A 24,915-nucleotide genomic window follows, 5' to 3' on the forward strand; every position below is an offset into this window, starting at 1 on the left:
GAGGGTAGTAAACTGTCATCAGACATTATCCTTATATCAGGCAGTCACGACAGCGGATATCTTCTTGTGTCCAAATAACTACACAAAGGTTAAAGGACTGGCATAGCAAAAGCATCCGAGGTTTTGATTTTCCAGCATGTAGTTTTGAGCTCCAGATTTTCTTCCAACGAATTTCATACTTGTTGCGGAGGCTTATCTTGAATTTTCATTACAAGATAGGTGTAGGCCTCATCTTCCACAAGATGCTCAATAACACCTTCCCCTTGTAACGTGACCGATCCATCACTCATAACCCTGCTATGTTTCAAATGAAGGATATTACATTTGTTGAGACAAAATTCATAAGAAAAGAACTCGACAAGGAGAACCTGTTCTTTCAAATTGATATCCCCTTTGGCAAGGACTTCGATGTAATCATTGTAAAGAATATGAGTAAGTGGCATTGGGGATATGTGATGAGGAGGTCCGGGATGGAAACCAAACTCTTTATAATGGAGGAAGCTCGAAGGACTTAAAGAAGAGCAAACAAGGTATATCCCTCTTCCGGCTGGTATAGATTCTTAAGTCTGCACATGCCCTTGAGAGTACACTTCAAGCTGAATCGACTCATTAAAGACTTGAGTAAATGAAGCAGTCGCCGAGGATGATTAATACAATGAAATGACTCCACAACCCATCAATAAGGGTCAGTCCTATGCCATAGTCAGTCCAGCACATGGAGGGTTGCGGTCAGATTTTTTTGCCTCTTCCCAAACCATTTTTTTCCTTCCACTGCGAACATTCCTTGCTCCATTCCACTGTGAATTATACCATTGGAAGAGTAGAAAGATGGCACAAGGTTTGTCAAGCACCATGTGAACATTTTATAGTGTGTATTCAAGCCTTAGATTCATCAAAGCCAATAAACTTTACATTATGTTTTACAAAATCAGTGAGAATATTTATATCATTGAACTCTTCTGACACACTTGCGAATGTCAAAACACATTGAAACAAGGGAAAGATTCAATGTGTTGCTTGACAGGTGTGAAGTTTTCCATCTCTCCAATGTTCTTGGTGCCTTTGAGTTGGTACATTTCAATCTGTTTGCTGTCAAGAACACATCCCTTCAGCATTCTGTGCAATTCAAAAGTGTGGAGAATCCTTTTGAAATGTTGAGATGCTCGAATATGCAGAATTTCTTCGGTGAAGTACCTGTCACTGTCTGGGCTGAGGGTAAACATGATAAGGTGGCTCACCATGCCACCCTAAAGAGCCGTTTGCTGCATCTACTATTTTTTCATCTGTAAATTCATATAACTCAGTTTCCTAAAGAAGCGTCGTAAGGCCATGGTTAAATTTTGTTTGTGCTACTATCTCCTACGTAGAACTTAGTATCTCTTATGTAGGATATATCTCCTACGTAGTATGTAATATATCCTTCTGAAGGTTTGTATTATGAAGTATGGTTATTAAGTTGAGAAATGTTTGGTTATGCAGGACCTTTGTAGAAATATTCATGGCACTAACACACTGTTACTATACAGTGTTATTGTATGTGTGTTACGTTAGGGTGACGTGGACCTTGATCTAATTGTTGCCATGGAGTTTTTGGTATTGACACACATATGCGCATGCACGCATGCAAGCATACACACACACACAGAGAGCGAGGGAGAAAGGTTCTGGTTATGACACTCCCTCCGAACGTTTTGCTTGTCTTCAGGTACAATGCTCTTTTGCGATTTGCTTTTTCCTTGATTGTTTACAAGTTGACATGCCTGGGGTGGAAAGTCTTGAGTGCGGCGTAAAGCAATACAAAATTCTAGAAGGCAGAAGTTAGGTTGCTTGTATAAATATACACTAACAAGTACACATAGATTGCCACCCATAGTCTAAGACACATCTTTGCACGCAGATTATAACTCGTGCAATGACTTCTGCATTATCTAAAAGTGTAACAAAGTGCAACATGTAACAATGAACTAACTGCAGCGCGTAACAGTATAGCAAACGGGACGGGAGTATAGTACAACAGTCGGTTTAACACATGACGGTAATGTGCAACAATAAGTTGAACACATGAGTCTAATAGTGAAGGAATCAGTAGGCTCTTATAGTAAATAACACTGGATAGTAGACTCAAAGCGTGAATGCAACACATGACTGTCAGTGATTGAAACAGGAGATGGTTTGCGTGTCTAGTGAGTTTTGTCAACCATTTCACATTAATGTATGCTCTTCAAAAAGTAGGGGAACCTGAACTTTGAAGTCTGGTAGGAAGAAAACCCATTGAGGAATGACATTCATCTTGTCTATGCATCATTTCACGTTATCACCACACGCAAACATAATGCATGGGAAGCATGTGCACAACGTACACACCTCCTACACCTCCATGGGGTGTCATTATGAATTTTGACATTTTTCAGGCAGGTCGATAAATCACTGTAGACCAATTTTTCCTCTAATTTTCTTGAATCTGTGCATGGTCAGGGTTTCCAGGGTCAAATCACACACTACTGACTGAAAACTGTAAACCATAGAGTTTCATGTCAAACTCAAGTCACCTAACAAGGAGATAACTGAACAAACAGCTTTGCTTTGACTGAAATCCATGTGGTGATGCATTCTCAAAACAGCCATTATTGTTGTATCAACTATATTCAATCCCATATACTGTATCTCCCAATTTCCACAATCGTACATTGAAAGTACAGTTCCCCTACTTTTCTGAAGAGTATACATTAACATATATCGATATGTCCTATATAGCAGATAATAAGTCCTACATAGAAAATATTAAATTCTATGTAGGAGATTGTTACGGTGCCAGCTGATTCTTCACAGTATACTGGGGACAACTGCCTTAGTTCCCACAGGTAACATAAAATAGCAGACAGAAAAATATCGGTAGACAAACCAAACTTCCACTCTAGTGTCCAAAGGGACTTTTCCACAAAGGGACTAATATGCTAGGAGTCAAAGAGGAACAAACACAGATTGGGTGAAAATGATATTGTATTGGTAACAATCCTAGAAAATGCACAGTACAATGGTGTTTTTAGACAACTATAAATTGTAGAACAGGGTGAGTCAAATCAGCAAAACTATATTCAAGGTACTAGGTAACACGGACTATGGGTATCAGTCAAGGAACCATACACCCTTCACCACAGGTCTTAAAAGAAAGGAATAAAATAGGACATACTCTCTGGATGCCTAATAAATGGTATTCCTCACAGTTGGGTATTCAAAACAACCCCATAGAGCATATGAAGAAGGTGAACCATATCTACCCATGTCTGGCCTCCTGAGGTCCTCCCCCAACGTCCCTAGGCACAGTGGCGATGTCCAGCAGCCCAGAGGCGCTTGACCACGGGCTAGATAAGGGAAATGAGCGGACATCAGAGGAGACAACTACCAGGACAGCTGTCTCAGACCCCCATTCTCCAGGAATTGTGCTTTTTCAATTCCTAAAACATATGATGTTAATGACTAGAGGGATGGTAAATATATCCACCCTCACATTGATGGTAAGCTACAAAAGTCCAAAGTTAGACTACTTGAATGTGATAATCATAATATTAGTTTAACTGAAGATATAGGCATTTAACTGATGCAAATTTCAGCAACAGAGCATAGGTTGGTATACTTTGTAGTGAAAGCATTTTCCCAAGATTATATATGTGCGAAAACAGTTTACTCCCTGAGAAAGGCAAGGATATGAGCTTTCAAATGATACCAAATGTTATGATTAAAGGTTTTTGTAGAAATGAATAATAAAGGAAAAAGGGGTGTGTACATAAAACACCTAACACTAGTTCCTCTCACCAGAGTAGATATTCCTGCAGGAATGTTGGGTTATATGGGATGGTGGAAGTCCTACGTAGAAGATAGTAAGTCCTATGTAGGTCATAATAAGTCCTACATAGGAGATATTAAGTCATATGTAGGAGATACTAAGAGTCATTAAGTTCTAAGGAGATAACAATTAGTAAGTCCTAGGAGATAGTGTGTCCTACATAGGAGATAGTGTGTCCTACATAGGAGATAGTATGTTGTACGGGATAATGAGACTAAAAAACTTTTTCACTGTGGCAATACTACGCTTCCTTAATTTCCATATATATATGATACCGGTAAGTAATTCTTAAAATGTTTTTTGCCATCTTTTTTTATTCCATCATATCTCTGTAACAGATATGTTCTGGTACTTACATGTAAGTTAGATCAGCAAGTAGATCATGTCTTTACTCCAGGCAGATGAGCACATTCATCACAAATGACGATCTCAATGTACTACCACTTCTGAAGGATTACAGAGGGAAGCCTGTATTGCAGCCACAGACAGTGTGTTCGAAATATTCAAGATTTGCTATGGAGTCTACAAAATCAATGTACATATTGAAAGAGCACCATGTAAGTGTTTTCCATGTTACCGCATACACAAAACTCTAAATAACATTGAGTGACTGAAATATTCTCAACTGGTTATACAGGACCATCCTTTGAGTGGACGTTTTTAACAGTTTGACCTGTCATATAAACGGACCAACAAAAGAAAGTACACGTGTTGTGTTTCTTCCAATACAATAAAAATAACAAAACCTTTCAATGAAACGGAAATGTACGTGGAATCACACTGCAATGTATGTGTTTCATCAGCCAAATGACATTGTAACAAAAAACAGCAATGTAGTGATGACCACTGCAGATAGTTCCTAAATTGCTGGAAGGTCAAGGCCAGTCCATGCTGTGGTGCATTGGCCTAAATGCCAGCAGCATGAAGTTGTGTTGTCACTGTGAATTGGCTCACAGGTTTTATTCCCTCAGAACGAAAAGTGCTCATTCATTCTGCAATAATGACGATTTTGTGAAAATTTGTGCAAAACACATAGAAATGGTTTTGGTTGCAATTTGACAAATGAAACATGATGGTTGCATTCTATCCAATCAGTTCTTCAATAATTTTGCTAGTTAGAAAGCAAATTTGGGATTGCACAAACCACCTCACATGTGTACCTTCTTTTGCTTGTGAGTCTATATGCACAAGTAAAACCTGCACGGGTGTGCATGTTTCAGTTGTATGTGAACTGGACAAGCAGCGACACTGACAGTGGTATCTATGACTACCAACTTGGTCTTATGTCACATCCATCGAGGGAAGCAGCTCCAGACATTCTGCCCTACACATCAACGCATCATCATCCTCACTATGAAGGCTTCCATCTTCGTCTCAGTGATGGACAACAGTTTCATATTGCAGTGAAAGCCACTAACAAAGCAGGAATCGTCACATTACAGGTGCATATGTTGAGAATAGAATAGTCATTCCTGTGAGATACCTCTTTCAGGAAATGTTTCTATACTGAGTCAAAAAAGAAACTTCACAAAATGAAATTTTTAACAAATAATGAATAATTTTTCTCTGATGACACATCTATGTATCTGAAATGGGATCCCTATCTTTCGACTCTAGAAAAACGTTAGCAAAACCCACTCAAACCCATCCATTCGTTGTGCAAATAACATTAGTGCCAAATCAGGTTTGGCATGTGCAGTCGATCACGTAATCTTCGCATCGAAGTTTTCTTCATTTGCACATGTTTGCATTGGCCTCAAGAATTGAAAAAACACTTTTAAGCCACAGTTCTAATAGTACTTTAGATGCCACGATTGTCAAATGTGCAGCGTGAATGTGTCGTTGGCATGTTGCAAGCAGGAAGATCAGTTATTGACGTCGCAAGACATGCTTTTGTCCCCATTCTCCGTTTCTTCACCAAACTTGGCACTTAGATATATCTGGTGGTGAACAGTTGCCATTTGGTAGTCTGGGATTTCTGAATAAAATATGTTTCAGTTGGACTGGAATCGGTGATAGTGTTCTTTTCAAGGGCAGAACTCAAAAACTGTTCAATGTATTTCATATTTGGAACATGAATAGGTCTTGTGGTGAACTGGTGCCATTGGGATTTCTGAATAAAATACCTTTTTTTCGCATTTCCATGGCAACAGGTTTTACTTTGACTGAAATTGGCAGTAGTGCTCCTTTTCTTAGCACAACTTAAAAACCATTCAATGCACTGCTTCCATATTGTGGGTATTCAAGAAACTTATGACATAAATCAAGAGTACCACTCTACATCCACTATCAACATTACTGAAGTACATCAAACAGTGGAAGCAGTCTGACTGTTGTTGAAACAAACATGTTAGTATATGAATAGTTTATGTTTTCGTTAGATCAGTGTTACAAACAATGTTGTAACATGTGACATGGGCATACCTAGCTGACATATACAGGGAGAGTAGTTTACCATTGTGGGGGATATTGATCACTTTGTCTTGCTGTGGTAATGTTAGTGAGATGCATGAGTGTCTCACATTCAGAAACGCTTGTTATATAATTAGTAATTGTTACTCATGGGACCCATTGCTACTCTAATACTAAACACTTTCTAAAATGTTGTTCACAGATTCTTGGTCCGGTTGTGGTCCACACACAGCCGCCAGCATTCAAGCCTCCGGTAACTATAGCCATAAAGGGGCAGTCCATGGTTGCCACATGGAGTGAAGGCACCTTTTCAGACACAAAGCAGGATTATCTTCTGTACAGTTTTGCAATTGGTAATTTATAGTTGTATCTCCTGTGCTAAATGAGATGAAATCCTAGCCAGACATAGTCTTTTTAAAGTGTCTACAAACAACTAACATCCCCCTGATAATCTATATGAATGTCAGTAACAAAGTAACACAAATTTCTTTACCTCAGGTTCGTCCCCAGGTGGCTCCGAGATCCTACCTTTCCGCCCTCTCCAGTCTGGTGGTGGGTGTACTGTCAGCAGATCACCAACATGTGCAGCTGTTGCCACCAGCGATCTCCACTGGGATCTGCATCACGGACACACGTATTACGCATCCATCAAAGTTACCAACATTGTGGGACTGTGGACAGTTGGTGTGTCAGAACCTTATATCCATAACATCAGACCACCTTCCCCGGGTGTGGTTTTTGACTCATGTCCACCAGAGGAACTATACCAACTTGGTATCAGTGTGAGTTCACCTAACCTGCTACTCTTCTTGTATTTTACTTTGGGCTTCTTTTGATAAAAAAATAAGAAAGAACATTTAGAAAACCCACGTGCACATGGCAAAGGACAGATACCGAGGACAATTCTGGTCTTCAGTCTGGTAGGTGTATTTTGCAATCATAACACAGTATGGTGTTCTTGTTTATCTTTTTGACAGGAGTTTGAAGATACGGACCTCCAAATATCTGCTTACAGTCTGGACACCAGGTGGTATGGGTTTGATGACGGACTTAGTGGTGTAACGTACAAGGTCTGTGTTGGCAGTGCTCCTGGAAAACAAGATATTGCAGCTTATGAAGATGTTGGTGGATCACTGTCGCATCGATTTACGAATATAACACTCACCATTCACCAGGTATATAGCAATTGTAGGCAGAGCTATAGGAATGGTCTTTTGACTTGAAATCGTCAGTTGACTGTGTGTGTTCTTACTATACCATTGCAGATGTACTTTTCAACTGTTGTTGGGATGAACAGTGCTGGGGAGACCATTCAGTCATCGGATGGGGTGACAGTTATTTGCCAGAACATGACTCTGAGTGGTGTGACTGTCAGGGATGGAGAGGCATGCCCGGAGGTAAATGATTATGACTTTACGTATATGAGATTCGTTTTGTAACGTGAATTACAATTCAAAATGTTGATGTCATATTAATATGTACATACACCTTAATAATCCAGAATACGTTCACAAAATGATGTTAACCATATCCATTCTTGTTGATTCCTCCAAACCAACTTACAAACTCTGTGTGCCACAAATGATGTTCATCGAACGGAGCATAATATGAAGTATTCACATGACACATTAGGGGACTAACTCCACCTGTAAGGTCGACCTGGAGTACCAGGTGTCTTCCTCCACATACACCGCCCACTGGTCAACAGACTCCAGCTTCGATGAGCTGTACCCCAATGTACATTTCAGCCTAGAACAGAAACTCCCATCATCAGGTATTATGTGTGAGATATGTTGTTTTTATTAACTCATTAGTACTGAAAAGCAACTAATTATAATTTGCACATTTTAAACTTCTTTTAAACACCAGTGACGCATTGTGCAAGCAAATGACAATTATGAGGTCCAATACATTTTCGCTTGGTATAACACGGCTGGAGTATTGCTGAAGGAAGTGCTCAACCCCTACTCATCCCTCGCTCTCCAGGTATGCATACTTTGCTTATCATTAACAGTTTTTCATTGCATTAACAGATCAGATATGGACTGAGATACGGAAGTATGAGGACATTGGTCCAGCTAAATCAGTGACTCTTGGAGGACTGCTTCTCGAGCCGGGCCAGACCTACAGAGCACTTGTGAAATTTTGTGCTGCCCACGTCTGTTCTGAACCCACCCCCAGTAATGGTGTGGTGGTCACGCCCCATCAGCCTGTATCAGGAAGCATGAATATCACATGCACCGAGGTCACATCAAGGGCTCAGGTGTGCATTGAACACAGTCACCAGTAGTACCTTCTAACGGTACAAACTATTCTAATGGTTTTATCACTGTCCTTTTTCGCAGAAGTAGTCTGGGAATTGTCTGTCTCCATGTCTTTTGCCTGCTCATTGCAGATACATGTACAACTGGATCGTTTCCGCGATGGAGATATTCCTGTGATATCAGAGTCTTTTGATGCCATAGCAGGGTATGACTGGAGCCTGACAGATGGTGGCAGTGGTCTGTTGACAGACTGGACACCTGTGGATGATTTGATCCCAGATGATGAATGGGTAAGCTATGTTTAATACATGTACCTGACTGCAACATGAAAGAGAATATACATACGTACTCTGTGATATAAGAATATCAATTAAATACATCCACAAGTTTGTGATTATTACATTATTCTGTTACAGGTGACGTTCACTATAGAACTACCCAAACATCTGACATTCACTAAATGCAAGCGTCTGTCAGTGCGAGGTTTCAACAAAGTCGGGACACATACGATAATGTCTAAAGACATTAGAGACTGTAGTTCAAAAGACCCAAGCTATGTAATACCAGCAATAGTCATTGATGCTGCAGGTAACAGCATTTAACAAACTGCAGTCAATATGTTGAATTTGACAATGAAACCATGAATGCAAGGCTGTGCTGTGATTATGCAATCCCATTAAGAAAGTGGTTAAATGTAAGATATGTTGTTTGGGATGACAGTTTCTTGGCAAAGTACAAATTCTTCAAGAAGTATTTGAATTGTTACTTTACTAAGAATGTGTCATCCCAAATATAGTATATCTTACATGACTGTGTTGCTTTGTACAGGGCAGATGGACAAATCTGGATTAACCAGTGGAATAACAATTGAAGAAAACGCTGTCTGGCAAATGGCAGATGTTGACTATACTCCCTACTCCTACATGCTGTCTGCTGTGTGGCCAAGCTTACGTCACAGGAAGTACAAGTGGGCTGTGGTAGAAGGTGACAACCTGGACCCTGCATCTCACTTCAACCGTGACAAACTGATGGCTGTCTCTCATCCATGTTCAATCGCCAGTGTTATCAGGTGTGGAGAAACAGGTGAGTTTGATTCGTGCAGTGACACATAAGTCTTGCCCAATGTTGTCACTGCCCATGTACATAGATTGCTGTGGTCAGGTGTAGGAAGACAGGTGACAGCCCCTGGTCCATGTGCTTTGACTACTGTGGTCAGGTGTAGGAAGACAGGTGACAGTCCCTGGTCCATGTGCTTTGACTACTGTGGTCAGGTGAAGGAAGACAGGCGACAGCCCCTGGTCCATGTGCTTTGACTATTGTGGTCAGATGTGGGAAGAGAGGTGTCAGCCCCTTGCCAGTGTGCTTTGACTGCTATAGTCAGAGGTGGGAGGAGAGGTGACAGCTCCTGTCCCATGTGTGTCAGCTGTAGTTAGGTGTAGCAAAAAAAGGTGGCAGCCACTTCCCCATGTGCCTTGACTATTGTAGTCACATGTGGGAAGACAGGTGACCATGACCCTTGTCCCATGAGTGTCAGCTGTAGGCAGGTGTGGATCAACAAGTGAAAGGCCTATGTATCAAACACATCACTAATATGATCAAATCAAGTTTCCTCATTTATATTATTCATTGGTTATCATTTGGATGAAATACTTGAAATTTTTGGATTGGATTGGATTTTGAATTGGATGAAATTCTGAGTACTTAGAAGAACATGGCTTGCTTTGGGTCTGGTTTTGATAATACACTTATGCACATGGACATGGACACAATATGTATGTCTGTTATCTTCTATTGAATATGTATGTCTGTTATCTTCTATTGAATATGTATGTCTGTTATCTTCTATTGAATATGTATGTCTGTTATCTTCAATTGAATATGTATGTCTGTTATCTTCTATTGAATATGTATGTCTGTTATCTTCTATTGAATATGTATGTCTGTTATCTTCTATATTGAATATGTATGTCTGTTATCTTCTATTGAATATGTATAAATTATCGGTAAAACAGTTTAGCAACTGATCAACAAATTGATTGGTGGTCTTGTCATATGAACTGCCTAATGTCTACATGGACAGGCTTCTCTTAGGCCACTGTGTTAAGTGACAGTTTATGGGGTGTCTCGGACGGGTTATTGCACTTGTCTAAATATGCGTTCAAGTCACCACATATAAACATGTCACAGTCTAGATCAGTGTTGTCACTCAGGCAGCGGTCCAGCTGATATATAATGGTGGTATTACCAGCTGTAACAGAAAAAGTGGAGCCAACGAGAGGAGTATACAAAAAAAAATAGTACATCTTCATTGCTGTTTAGAATAGATTCACACTACTTGTCATAGTGTAATTTCAACTTGTACTGGATTTCCTTCAAATCATTGCTAGTTTTACAAGCTCTTTACACTTTATATGCTGTTGAAATTTCAGTTCAAAATGATGCAACACAGCCAATCTTATTACAAACTTATCATTAAGTCTTATGCTTATGCTTTGAGGATAAACAAACAGTATGGCCAGCAACAATGTCAAACCGACTGAAATCCTGACCCGAAACAATAACGAATGAATGCCCTCACAATAGGGATCCTCAGTCTCAAAACTGTTAGTCCTTATCATATTCGTAAGGTGATGAGCTCTCTCCAGCTCATTGAGATTTAGGATGATATGCACTAGATTTAGTCATGCCCAACTGATACATAACCAGCTGTAATATACATGACATAGAACTGGAACCTTGACCTGAACTGTTGGGAAAACCAAATATAGTGAAAAACTTCACCAAAACCTTTATAATGACAACAGTATTTCATAAAGGAATAGCCTGTGAAAAACACATGGTAGTATGCACAAACTAATTACCTACAGGGGGATCCCCTTTTGTCCTGAATTATTATGAAATGATCATTGAAAGTCAGGTTTTAATGAGGTGTGCAACTCCATTCCCTCCATCCACTTTCTATGCACGCACGCACGCACACTCCCCCTCAAAGAGCTGTTTCTGTCCCCGTTACTTGGATTTGTTTTACTCAGAGGGCAAACCAAATCAAACTCGGCCGAAAGGCTCTTCAAAATCTGGAATGGGTGTCAGAGGTGTGGCTGGATATTTCTGATTTAGTTTGCCAACCATTTGACACACAGAACAGGTTTTGCAAAATCCAGCCGTATCATGCTGCAAACCAAATGACCTACCAAAAGAGTTTCATGTGCCAAGTCAGTACTTTCTAAAGTGCTACATTTATATGAACATGTCAGCCAAATCATGTCTCAATTTAAAGCAAGCCCACTCTTTCAAAAAGAAGTTTCTACAAACACAGATTTAATTAATTCAGGTACCAAGTTTGTCTGCAACTTCACAAACTGGAAAGGGGAGTAGTATAGGGAATGACAGTTCTGGACCACTTTCAAGAAATGTCTCTACAAAGCCTTATTTACTAAATAAGGCTTTGGTTGGGTCATTAGCTCTTGCTACTATTACCCCTACTACAAAAAAGTTGGCGGTAATTACTGTGCCTTGAAAGGAGGTAATACTGTGCCGTACGGTACGATCAATAATTCTTCTCTTACAAACCCCCTACCCGGCCCATCCCTCAAGTAGTATAAGTTAGGTTCGTCGGCTTTCATATCCACTTTATCTATGTTGTAAGTTTTGACTGACCATATAGGATCGGTGGCCCGCTTACGGCTATCGCCCTCGTGTTCCCCCGGCTGGTATAGATACCTCACTAGAGCCCTATCTGGTATCTGTTTCTCCTTCCCACGCAATGGAGCGGCCGACTCTGCAACTATTGATTTTAGTTTGATAGCGTCTGCCGGTTTCTTACCGGTGAGACGGGTGACTTCATGGTTGATTGCCGACACCACCTTGGGCAACCTCGTGACCCATTCAGTCGATCGTTTTCCAGGGGTGGTCATCTCCCTAGCATACTGATAACCGAACAAGCGCTCAGCCAAAGTCCTATTAAATCTCTCAACTATGGCTTGGCTGCGATGGGCTCCGGCCGTGCCACGCCTGACCTTTGTATCGTGTTTGGCTAGCAGTTGTGACACGGCACCCATGAACTCCCGTCCGGGGTCAACTTGCAGCTCTGTTGGCCACGTCAGCGGGCTGCGTTTGTATATACGTTCAAATCCTCTGGCTACCTGGGCCGAATCTTTCGTGGTCAAGGGTTCGGCTTCCTTGTAACGACTGGCTACATCCACTACGGTTAAGGCATACTTGTACCTCTTATCGTGGGGTAGGAACAGTAGGTCTGCCTGGTGAATGCTATTAGGTATGTTAATACCGAACCTCCTTCTAGGCACGTAGCGTGGTGCCGGTAAATAGATCTGCCACAGGGCTTGTTTTTCAAGCCACGCTTTGGCTTCCTCCTGGGGTACTCGCGCTAGTTTAGCTAGCTTATCTACTGCGTTAGCTCCTTTCCAGTACCCACGCGGGCTGTAGTAAATAGCCTCAAATTTTTTCATGTCCATACGCGTATGTGTTTATTCCATCAATAGCTATCCAACGTTTCGTGTCCATAGGCGACAGGGACGTCTTGTTTATAGTCAGTCCGTATATCTTATGCCCATCACTTCTAAGTGTGTTCATTTTATGTCTAAAGGTACGGGTCTTGAACAGGGCTTCCTTGAATCTGGCGTGTTTGATGTGTTGTTTCACCACATACTTCTTAACCCCCTTAGCCTTCCGGATCTCACTATTGTCGGCTTTCAGTATGGAGTACATCTTAGGTCTCAAACCTATGTACTCGGCTATGGGCGTGCCAGCACACTCGTCCTTCATTTTACCTAGGACCTTTTTATTTACCGTACTGTGTAGGGCATGGGTCTTAGGGTAGTCGCTGGTGTCGTATAAATCGAGGTGTTTTTTCATGTCCTCGTACACGTCCTCGGTTCGAATCTCCATCAGCAGGGAATCCGTGTCAGTGTACAGCACTTCACACCTGTCGCCGTACTGTTTCTTGAGCTCGTTGTAGTAAAAGTCGTACATCAGGTGTTTGGATAAATCGAGGATGCTCATCCCCACGTAAACAGGCCGGTTGAATTTTATGTGGCTTTTCTTCATGTGTATGGCAACCAGGTTGTCTGTGAATATTTTATTACGGTTGAATGCCGGGCTGGCTATCAATTTCCTGAGCTTGTCTTCCTCACTAGATCTAACCAGCTTCACGGTCACGCGTTTCCTCAGGTTCTCCATAGTCTTACCAAACACCGAGTTGTTCATGAGCTTGTAGAGATTTTTCTCAAAATCACTGGTGGCTTTTTTTCGTAGGTCTGTGTTCATTCTGATGTAGGGCTCCATCCATGGGCTCTGGTCGAACATGAGCACCCTGTGTATTTTGGTCAGCCTCATACCCAACGACAGGTACAGCTGTAGGTTACGATAGTGAACGATGTACTTGGTCTTATTCATTAAGTTAGGCACGAGTTTTTCAACGTCTGTCACACGACCACCTGACAAGTTATGTTGGTACTCAGACATCCAGTCTGTGTTCACCCTCATACGTTCGGGTGCAAGGGGATAGCTGTTGTGCGATGTGTGTAATTCCTTGGGATACTCTAAGTCAACTTCGAGGATATACCCTTTGTTCGAATCTGGTGCGACCCCCATAACATCAACGTGGGGTACCCATTCGAATCCCCCTGTAGGTAGATACTGGCTCATGGCCCAGCCGTACAGGTTGTTTGCGTCGAGGTATAGAATGTGATTGGTTTGTTTGTTAGGATCGTAACCTTTCACGTATTTATTATTTGCTTTCGCGTATCGTTTGGATGCCATGGAAATCCCACCTCGCAAGCCTTTCTCAATGAATAGGTGCATGTCGTAATCTGTGAGCAATTCCAAATTAACTCCGGTCTTTTTAAGCAAGGCGTCCCACGACAGACCTGGGCTGGTGTAATACCATGCGGGGTCGAGTTTATACTGCTTTAAACACGTCCGCCTAAATGTTTCAAACACGTCGGCTAACAGCAGTACATCTGTCCTCAAGTACAGGTCGTGATAATCACCCAGGTTCTTACAACCCAGTTTATTCCATACGTTAGTCGCGTGCGAGTAATCATCTCGTGAGACGGACGCCTCATTCAGCTTGCTATAAAAGCAGTCAATAGGGGGTAGTCTGGTCTCGGTGAACTTGGCCCAACTATCCATGTACTCATAGGGGTACACACCCTTCCTCATAAGCAGGGGTCTAGTCTCGGCGTCTGTGTATCGATCGGTGATAGGGAAGGTATTGTTGGCCTTGACCAGACTGTCGAGTGACGACAGGAGGAACTGAAACGAGTCAATGAACCTAAGTCCGTTTAAGCTGAAGGAGATGTATCTCTCCATGTTGTTGGGGATGCACGTTATATTACCATCGATTTTCGCGATGGCCTGCATGATCAAGTGTGAGTCGTACCCTCTCAAGTTGTGAAAGACAACGGGGATGTTTATTGTCTTAGGGTTGATTTTAAGCTTGAGGTTGCACGCGTTGTGAGCGGCGCCTCTATACTTACCAGTTATGTGACAGTGATCTCTCACCGAATCACCGTTAAGTGGTGATTCACACACGTGACAGTTAGTGCTACTAGCGTGAGCTAGCCTGTCGGCTCGGGTCATACGCATGGGAGCGATTTTATACAATGCATTCCTAATAATTTTTTCTTCCTCCTGCAAACATTTTAGAAACCTTTCAGCCGCGTCAGGGCCCCTATACACTACCGGAGCTTTCGTTTCCCCGTCACAACGGACGACAATGTATCCAAACGAACAGGCTTTATGCTCTTGTGTCTTGTGGGTGAAGCTACCCACACTAGGGGGTGTGGGGGATTCCCCAACCACTAAGGCTTCGAAGTCGGCGTATATAATATAAGGTACAGACATTTGGTTCTTGTGGTTACTGAATTTTAGGATATTTTCACCTTCCTTAGGCATGTCGACTCGTATGGCCGTCTGCCCCACACCTTGACAATCATCCCGGTGGGATTCTAATAAATCAGCTCGACTGAAACCGTGTAGGCATCGTACACAAAAGTGTTTTTCCCCATCGTGTTTCGACTGGTCGTGCAACAACCGGCTGAGATGTTTTATCCATGTGTAGTGATACTTTTCACCTCGCTGGATCATGAATATATTGATAACGCGAGCGGGGGGTACCCCCCGGCTGACCTTCACTTCGCTGACCCTGTGTACTGTTGTTGTGTTACCTTCGTGCCCAAAGACATTTATAGCCAGATTATTCTGTTTTTCTACTTTAGTGATCTGGGATATTGGGGTGGGTTCATCTATACCATCCCAATTAAGTCCATCATCTTGGGGATAGCTAGAAAGCCTATCTGAATGAGTGCCAGCTGGAAATAAGGCTGACCTGATAGCTAACCTCAGGCAATCGTTTCCTCTATTCTTAACGTTTACTATGGCATGTTTGTTCTTATAGTAGGGAGGCAAGGCTAGGTATGACCCGCCTCTGAACGGCACGTAGTTAGCTATGTCTAGATAGACATTATCGATTTTATCTACAGCCCACCCGGACCCCAAGTGTGTGTAGCGTTCTAGGTATTCTCGTATCTGCTGAAAACTGGTATCGATTGATGCGTCAATGGTCTCTGTATGTGTGACGACCTCTTGTTTACCTCGGAAGTAAGGCTGAACATACTCAGTGGTCCCTGTGGAGACCTGCTTATCGAGCGACATTTTCACTGTGATCTGAAACTTGATACTTCCTAGGTTATTTAGTTCCTGGTTGACCTTATCAGCTATCAGAGGCTTGATATCTGTAATGTCTATGTTTCTATCAACGTGCATGCGCCAACCTCTCAAATAATTGCCTACGGCGTGCTCAGTGCGCACGAACTGTAGGTCAATAGCTCTATTCTGTCGTAATAATTCTATAAGCTGTGGTTTTCTCATACGGGAATACCCGCCTAAACCCAAATCGTGTGCCTCGGCTTTCAGTTGTTTTACAGTGGGACGTGCTACGGGGGCATGTGATAACAATGCGGTTAACCCGGCTCTCCCCAGGTTTGAATAACCCGTGTATCCAAGCTGTTTTGCTTGAGCTTTTAATTGTTTTACCGTAGGAGGGGCTTCTAAACCTAGTAATCTCAACAATGCTGACTTCCGCATTCTAGAATACCCGATCACACCTCTCTGTTTTGCGACCCGCTTGAGCTCGCTTACAGTAGACATCGTGTTTACACCTAAGAGAACTTATGTCTAATTGGTTCACAGTAAGGGGAGGTAACTCTTAAGTGGCTATCTTGAGCAGTCGCCTACGTTCTTTTATGTAGCCTTTTTTATTCTCGTAGATGAGTTGATGTCTGACTACGTTCGCTCCGTGAGCTTTACATAGACAGTAGTGTCCTTTAACCCCGATACCACACACAGAACACGTGTAGTTAGGACTTCCCATATGGAAACAACAGAACCCCTGATTCCTGCATTTCCTACCACAGGCCTCGGTCTTCCCCATAAGTATATATTCGCATCGGTATGGAGCGGGTCTCATGTTTACTTATATAGGTATTTTAGTTTAATTGCTTTGCAACCAACGCAGTAGCTGCTATACCCAATACTATGAAGCCCAGTTCACGATTCATTTGTCCCTTGGATGGTGTGTAGTACTGAGCGAGTGTGGGTTTATTGAGCGGTTCCAATTGTTTACCAGTTAGTAGGTAGTATTCTTTCATTGCTTCATCGACATCGTAGAATGTTTTAATGGCATGGTTTTCACGCTTGAGTTGTTCGTTAATAAAATCGATCCTCTGGAGGCGTTTTTTAACGTACTCGTCCTGTGCTCTTTGTAATTTCTCAGTAGCGAGATCGTGTCGCTTCCTTTCTTCCTGTATTTCAGCCCCATCTCGTAGTTTCGAGAAGAGGAAATTACTCCCGGAAAATGCCAGGGCATTCACTAACGCCCCACCGACCATCATAGCTATCGTGGCCATCCCTATATTTATTTCATTATATTATCAGGTATTATTCCTTGTTTTACTAGGATGTCTTTTGTGGCCATCGCCATACCAAGGTTCATTATAAGCATACCCATATCCTGCAGGTTGAAATCTAGCTTGATAGTTGGGTGTTTAAGCACCATTTTAGTCAACCGAGCGTACCCTACGGCTAGACTGGCTACCACTGTGGCGTGGTATGCGTCGTTGACGAACGTTTTCCCCTCAGACATTATGTATATGATATAAAATATTAAAATTATAACATGATATGCGGATCTACCGTGGGGGATACCCCCACACCCCCACTGTTGGGGGTGGGTGGTGGCTCACTGTGGGAGGCGTATAACCATGTTATAACCAAAGCAGCAGTTACACCTACAGCCAACAACAGTCGGGTTGGATTGGTCACTTTATGTTGGTGACACCACCGTTTTTTACCGGCAGCTACTCTCTTAGGATTCTTCTGTCTGGTTACTGTTGGAGGTACCTCCACCGTCACTGGTTCCTGTGAACTCACTGTTGGGGGTGTGGGGGTATCCCCCACTGTTTCCTGTGCAGCATCCATCTATACTATTATTATTATTCTTTCTCTCAAATTGACAATGTTTTGCCGTGATAATCGCCGCCGTCACTGGAGCCAACAACATACCATATTTGTGGTACAGCCCGCAGCTGATAGAGCTCACGGCGTGTTCGATAAAAGGGTCTTTCTCGAGGTCCTCCCACAGGTAAAGTCGGCGCTCTGGTGGAATGGGAAGGAAATGTGACACAATACCGGTGTATATCTGGGTCATAGCCGATCCTATTGTCTTTGTCATTTCTGCTCCGAGCCGGGACTCGTATCTAGCGTACAGCTTATCTATTTCTTCGGCTGACATTTTGTGAATTTTATCCGGAGTGTAGTCTCCAAAGTAATGTTTGGCTTTGCCGCCAACAGCCAATGCCACCAGTTTCTCTCGCTTGGGGGAATCCCCAGTGGGGGTACCCTCCAACTGTTCGAGCAATTCCTCACACTCCATCTTATAATATAACAAGTAAGATTTAGTTTTAACTATATAATACCCGATGCAGACAAAACACAGAGAAATGAAGGTTAAGTTGCACACGACAAATACTTCAAATATCATAGCTATGCTTAGCTTTAGCTTAGCTTTGCTTAGCTTTGCTTAGCTTTGCTTAGCAAACTATATATGCTACTGGTTGGTCGGTCTTTAGTACGAGCTTAGCGTGTTTAGTTTCAGCGAGCTGTTTCTTCACCCGTTCCCGTTCTAATTTACTCATCACATCGTTCTCTCTCAAACACTCCTCGAACGAATCCCTGTCCTTGCAGTGAAATAAGGCCACCCATCGCGTCTGCTCCCTGAGGTCTTTCAACACCGAGTTGAACTTCTGCGTTAGCACCCAGACGCTGTGATTTGCATGCCGCCCGGAGAAGGCCAGGTACGATAGCATGTCTCTCTTTTTTGTTATCTCACGATTAGCGCTGCAGTCGTCCAGTATAAACAGCGTCGGTTCCCCTTTAAATTTCTCGTGAAGAGCTTTCAACCAGTCCTGCAGGCGTGTTCCAGGGTCGATTTTGTGTACGTCCGGGTCTGTCATCACCCAAGGTCGCGCGTACGATTTATTCATGCTCAGAGTAGGGCATATGATAACGATGTTATCGAACACATCCTTGTAGTAACCCTCCAACATATCCAACACGAAAACGGTCTTCCCACAGCCAGTCTGCCCGCATATGATAGCGCAGTGTGGGTCAGTGGGGAGGTGGGGCAGTTTATTGTTGGGGGGTGTGGGGGGGTACCCCCCATCAGTAGATGGCTTGCACGAATCTCCCATTGTCTATATTAAGTTGCGCGTCCATAATTACGTACAGATATAATTTCAACTTACCAGCGGTTTGAGCCTTCTTAGTAATCTGGATGGTTATCCCTTCGCTGCCGTTATCTATACGGCGCCCGCTACCGTGCAGTTTATCATCATCCGTGGATCGCATGTCCAACCATAGGGTGTACTTGGTGGTCAGGTATTCACCGATCTGCACGGAGCTTAGGTCCAGGTCCTTTGTTATGTAATCCCCCACTGGTAGCTTTTTTATCTCATCCCACTGCTGGTGTGGTCTCATACCATGACTGAACAGCTGGTTGGGCACGCCCTCGATGGTCACTTCCACCTTTTCAATCTCGGGGTTGAAAAACTTCTCGCTGTCCCTCTGGAATGGCTCGTAATCCTCCACGGGGACGACCAGGATACCTTTCATCGATCTCGCCGGTACGTTCAGGTTGATATTCCACACAGTGTCGCTCTTATCTCGCACGATTGATCTATGCCTCAGTACGCGATCGTATAGGATAGCCATCTTCCCAGAGTACTGACTTCGAACCTGCCTGGCCAGCTCCGGGCTAGTGACCATGTCGAACTCCAGAGAGATGTTGTCTATAGCATAACTGGCCTCATCACCGTTCGGCGTATGCACTACTTTGCTATAGTCGTTAAACGTGAGCTCGTATTCGAGCCTATCACCCAGCGCGGCCTGGTAAAACGGCGCGTGTCCCGTGAGCAACTCGAAGTCGAGCGGCACGCAGAATCGATTTCCGTATGCTAGAGCGATGGCCTTTTCACCGGCCGATAGCTTGTCTTGCTGGTCTTGCGTGAAGACATACCCTATGCGCGCCCGGGTTGATTTGCTGATGCCCTGGTACACATCATTGACTCGTTCTCCATCGCTTTTCCAGAGATCCTTGTAGCAGTGAAACACGTCGCTGTCGTCGATGCTCAGCACCTCGTTACCGCTGATCTTGACGGTCGTTTTCTTGATGATAGCTCGCCCCACGTTCCGCACTAGCTCGCGTTTATCGTTGACGGAGGTCAACGTGATATTGAACGCCAGTCGAACAGTGCCTGGTACAATGAGGTCATTCTCACCAAGGTTTGGAAATCTAACCAGCAGAGTTTGATTCTGGTCTATCTTGCTGGGATTGTTGGTGATGGTCACCGACTGTCGCACGGCTCTGGCTCCTAATGGCTCTCTCAATCTTCTGAAAGGATCTAATTTTCTGCCGTACATTATTATATAAAGGAAATATATTTTAATACTAAATAATGGATGAAGACATACCTATGAATGAGATGTGGGACGATAGTGCCCAGGCATCCGATGTGCAGGAGACCTCATTTACTAGTTCGCCATTGAGCCAAGAACTTTTGGAAACAACGGTAGATGATTATTACGAAGGATTAAAAAGCTCTAAAAACTACGTTGAACCACAGGGTCGATACTATAAAAAATTTTTTATTGATAATAAGGGTGTTCTACGCCTTAAGTCTAAACCAGAGGTTGGCCTCTTTGACAAGCGCACTAAAAAACCACTGGCCTTGTCAACTCTAGCCAGCCGCCATGGTGGTGTCGAATTTATCCGTGAAAATCTAAACATGCGTAATTACGGTGGTGCAATACCTAAGGCCGTTAAAGAAGATCTGCAAGCTACCAGATCCCACCTCACCACTAGAGATGAAATGACACCAGAGCGTGCTACAGAAGCCTCGGACAGCATAGAAAAACTGTTGAGCACCTACTGGGACAAACCGTTACCGGGGTTTGACTTTCCGGTAAGGGAACTGTACGGCTTAGACGAAGCCGTGAAACGCGTGCGTGGAGAGCTCGTGAACAACATGGGAAAACTGAACGAAATCGACGAGCACATCGCTAGGGAAAAAACCAAACTCAACGAAACTGAAAACGATGATATGAAGCGTCGTATCAATGAACGAATACGTGATTTAGAAGACGAGAGACGTACACGATTGGAAGCCGCTTCCTCGAATCGTGAACAGCTTCGATCCCAGATCAGTCGTATTCGGGAAACAATCGATAGAATACTGAATGAGGATACAACTTTAGCCAACAGGATTCGGATATTGTTCCGGGAGCAAGGGATCACCATCGCCAGCATTCTGACTGCATTGGGTTTCATTATATCAACCTTAGTGGTGTCACTGACAGGGGGAACCCCTGTGGGGCCTGCCGGTGGGGGAGTTACCCCCACACCCACTGGCGGTGGGGGTGTTAAAGACTGGATCAAAAAACTCGGTGAAGGCCTAGCTAAACTGGCTGGTAAAGCCGCCGAAGCCCTTCCCGGCATCCTGGGTAGCATCGTCTCGTGGTTGTTGAGCGCTCTGTCTAAAACTGCCATGTGGCTCAGTCAAAACCTGTGGGCAGCCATCGTCGCCGTGGCGGGTCTGGTGTACGTATCGGCTAAGAAATCTTTAACCAAATAAGTCCCAAAGCTACCCCACCAACCACCAGGGCCGTTTTACTATCAATATGCTGCTGATAGGGGGGTACCCCCACATGAATATGAGAGTGTGTGGGGGGTACCTCCACATGAACTTTAGACTCCGGAGGTGGCGCCACTATACCTTTTTCACGTGGTTGGATGTGTGGGATATAGGTGGTGTTAATATCGGGGGTTGATACCCAACTTTTGATCCTTCGTGGCTATGACTATTTTGTTGTTATAACCCACCACTTTTTTTATTCTCAGTTGCATATCACTCGGAGCCATGTACAACCCCACGCCGAACACGTAGTTGACTTTCGATCTGGCGTATTCTAACACGTTTTGGTAACGGTTGATGGCCCGCGGGAGATCAACTGGAGAATTGATAGCATCCTCAACGTTGGCAACGAACTGTTTCTGAGCGTCGAAAGCAGTTCCCTTACCGATGATGTTGGAACGCGTCATCGACTGAGCACCCAACAGCGCCCACACGTACGTTCGAATCGAGTCATTCAACCTGACTACACCGGCACGAGTGAATCCCTTCGACGTGTCCAGCATGAACATTTTCCACCCATCTGTGTTTGACTGCTCCTGCTCCACTTTTTGGATTATGAAAGCAACACCACCTTTAAAGTCCATACGATCATCCCTCCATTCATTACTCGACAAAGCAAAGTCCTGCCTAAGTATACCTCGTTTCAGTAAATCATCACTTGCATCTTTCACTGGTTTTGGTCCATATTTGGTAGGTTTAGGAACAATTTCATCTAATTCACGGAAAAAATTCTCAGGACTAAACATTTTTCGTTTCATAAAGTTTTTTAGTAAATCTTTCTTAAATGCTTTTACTGAGAGCCCATCGCTGTAAGGAATACCCAACCCGTGGTTCGGCCCCGGCAAACGCCAATCCGTCTTCGGATTTATTTCGAATTCATTGCAAATATGTTCGTAGACCCGTCTATCGTACGGGTTGTTTGTTGCGTCCCACGCTTTGTCCTGTGGGAGGGGGGCGCTGATCTCTTTAAGGATACGTCTGACCTGGTAGTACACGTGGAACTTGAACACAGACTGACTCAGCGGTCCACGCCGAGTGTCGGTCAATGTCACACCACACCCCGTTGTAGCGCACCACACGGCAAAGTTTAATTGATTCTGCCAGAACTGCATAGGGTTGTTGAACCAAGCGTGTACTGCCTTGATGTTAGTCACCGAAAGCTTATACTTATCGAACACATCTAAAAGCTGGGCATTGAAATACAACTCAGGAGCAACCACGATCTTCATGGGGGAGAAATCTACGTCCAGTTTAGGGTAAAACACACCAGGGGAATACATTTTAAAACTATTATATAATAAATATATATGTAATATGTACATAACACTTCCAGGAATAACGAGCGGTGAGGCCGTTCAGCTGACGCACGCGATCGATAACACGTCAGGTAAACTCGAAGTCGCACTCTGCGATATCACCTACCTACCGCAATGGACTAACATTAATATCAGCAACAATAAGCTGTTCGTCAGTGGAACTCGCAGTCAGATAACTGACGGCTACTACAGCGTGTGCTCTCTAAACGACGAGGTCTTCAAACCCCTGGGAGCCGAACTCAAGATGAACGACTCGAACGGCACAGTGGTGTTAATCAACAATGGAATAAACCCTTTGAGGCTCGGCCGACCATTAGCAAGGATGCTCGATATGTCTCCTGACGAGATAAAACCAACAACAACAGTCACAGGCACTAAGTTACCCGACCTAGTACCGTACCGAGAGCTATACATTCATCTCAGTCAGGTGAGCACAACGTACAACATTCAAGGAGGTCACCCTTCCACTATACTGAGAGCAGTGCCGGTGAAAACTGAGAAATTCAACGACGGTAGAACCGAGTCGTTTTCACCACGGCAGTATAAGAGATTAACCCAGGGCAACATACCTGAGCTGACAATATCGGTGTTAGATATAAATCATAATCCTGTAAATATAGGATACCTCAGCTTAACACTTCATGTAACATGACCAGCGCACAAGGGCCCGGAGTGAAAAAATGCGTCAATATCGGGATCTCCGACCTCGGAGACACACGCGGTTTCGACGCTCCCGGAGTAGATGGTAAATCGTATGCCTTGCAACTAAAAAACAACATTTACAAACGCGTTGAAATCCCCTCCGGTGGAACCCTAAGTGATATGATAGATACCACAAGAGCAACAGTCAACACTAAGTACACCCTTGTCAACACCGGTGATGACAACTGGGTAATATACCCATCGTTCGGGGGTAAACTGTTCGACTTAGACGATGTTGAGAGCACTACCGTCGTCAAAAACAAACCATATATACTCGTCTTCACCGAAGATGACAAGTGGGTGTTGTTACCAGATAACGACGACTGGTTTCTCAATATTAGACTCGTCTCCCCTTACGTGTTCACAGATAACAAAGACAACCACCTAAACAAAGTCGTGAACAATGGAATCCTGCTCGTGGCTTACGTCCCAACTCAGAGACGTAGCGTAGTCGTCAGCCCAGTCAACACTATGGTAGCCCACATGCTATCGAGTAAACCGGCCATACAAAACGTGAAATTGCAGTTGGTGTCAGAATTCGAAGGCGTGGTCAAGGCACTAGAGGGTCTACCGGCAAACGGAACACTGATCATCAAAGTCTACCTAGGGGAACCATCGGGGAATAATGTCGAGATCGTGAAGGGGATCAAACTCGGGTGGGGCAAACAACATCAGTTTCAAGTTTGCAATGTTTACGTGCGGGTGGGTGTCGGCTCCAACACCAGTCTGCAGGGGGTCAACGTGACCGTGGAAAACAAGATATCACTAACCAATATCTTCCTACCTGCCAACATACACTTCATGGGTATGAAGTTCACCCCTGAATTATTATCAGAAAACCAGTTGGAAATTATATCGTAATAGTATAATAATGACCAGTCATCATCCCAACACTACACTTAACGACCTAGGAGATACGGAGGGCTTCGATCAGCCTGGTGAGGAAGGTGAATTATACATCTTACAATTCGAAGACAACGTGTACAGACGGGTGTTGTTATTAGATTTTAAAGAGCCTAAATGGCTGATCAACATAACACTCACCTCACCTTATATCACATTAACTGAATCGGGGTATATCTCTAAGATTAGGAACAACGGTATCTGGC

General features: G+C 43.6%; 1 protein-coding gene across 1 annotated transcript in view; it reads left to right on the forward strand.

Annotated features, from left to right (window-relative positions):
- Window positions 1–24,915, forward strand: part of LOC137295359 (uncharacterized) — a 76,475-nt gene that overhangs the window by 12,272 nt on the left and 39,288 nt on the right. The window contains exons 9-19 of the mRNA XM_067826673.1: window positions 4,242–4,314; window positions 5,065–5,286; window positions 6,459–6,609; window positions 6,755–7,038; window positions 7,234–7,431; window positions 7,522–7,653; window positions 7,889–8,030; window positions 8,290–8,519; window positions 8,652–8,810; window positions 8,937–9,108; window positions 9,349–9,603. Coding sequence (XP_067682774.1) covers window positions 4,242–4,314; window positions 5,065–5,286; window positions 6,459–6,609; window positions 6,755–7,038; window positions 7,234–7,431; window positions 7,522–7,653; window positions 7,889–8,030; window positions 8,290–8,519; window positions 8,652–8,810; window positions 8,937–9,108; window positions 9,349–9,603 — 2,018 coding nt within the window. The remainder of the gene's footprint in view (window positions 1–4,241; window positions 4,315–5,064; window positions 5,287–6,458; window positions 6,610–6,754; window positions 7,039–7,233; window positions 7,432–7,521; window positions 7,654–7,888; window positions 8,031–8,289; window positions 8,520–8,651; window positions 8,811–8,936; window positions 9,109–9,348; window positions 9,604–24,915) is intronic.

Source organism: Haliotis asinina, chromosome 8, assembly GCF_037392515.1.
Source record: "Haliotis asinina isolate JCU_RB_2024 chromosome 8, JCU_Hal_asi_v2, whole genome shotgun sequence".
Taxonomy (NCBI): domain Eukaryota; kingdom Metazoa; phylum Mollusca; class Gastropoda; order Lepetellida; family Haliotidae; genus Haliotis; species Haliotis asinina.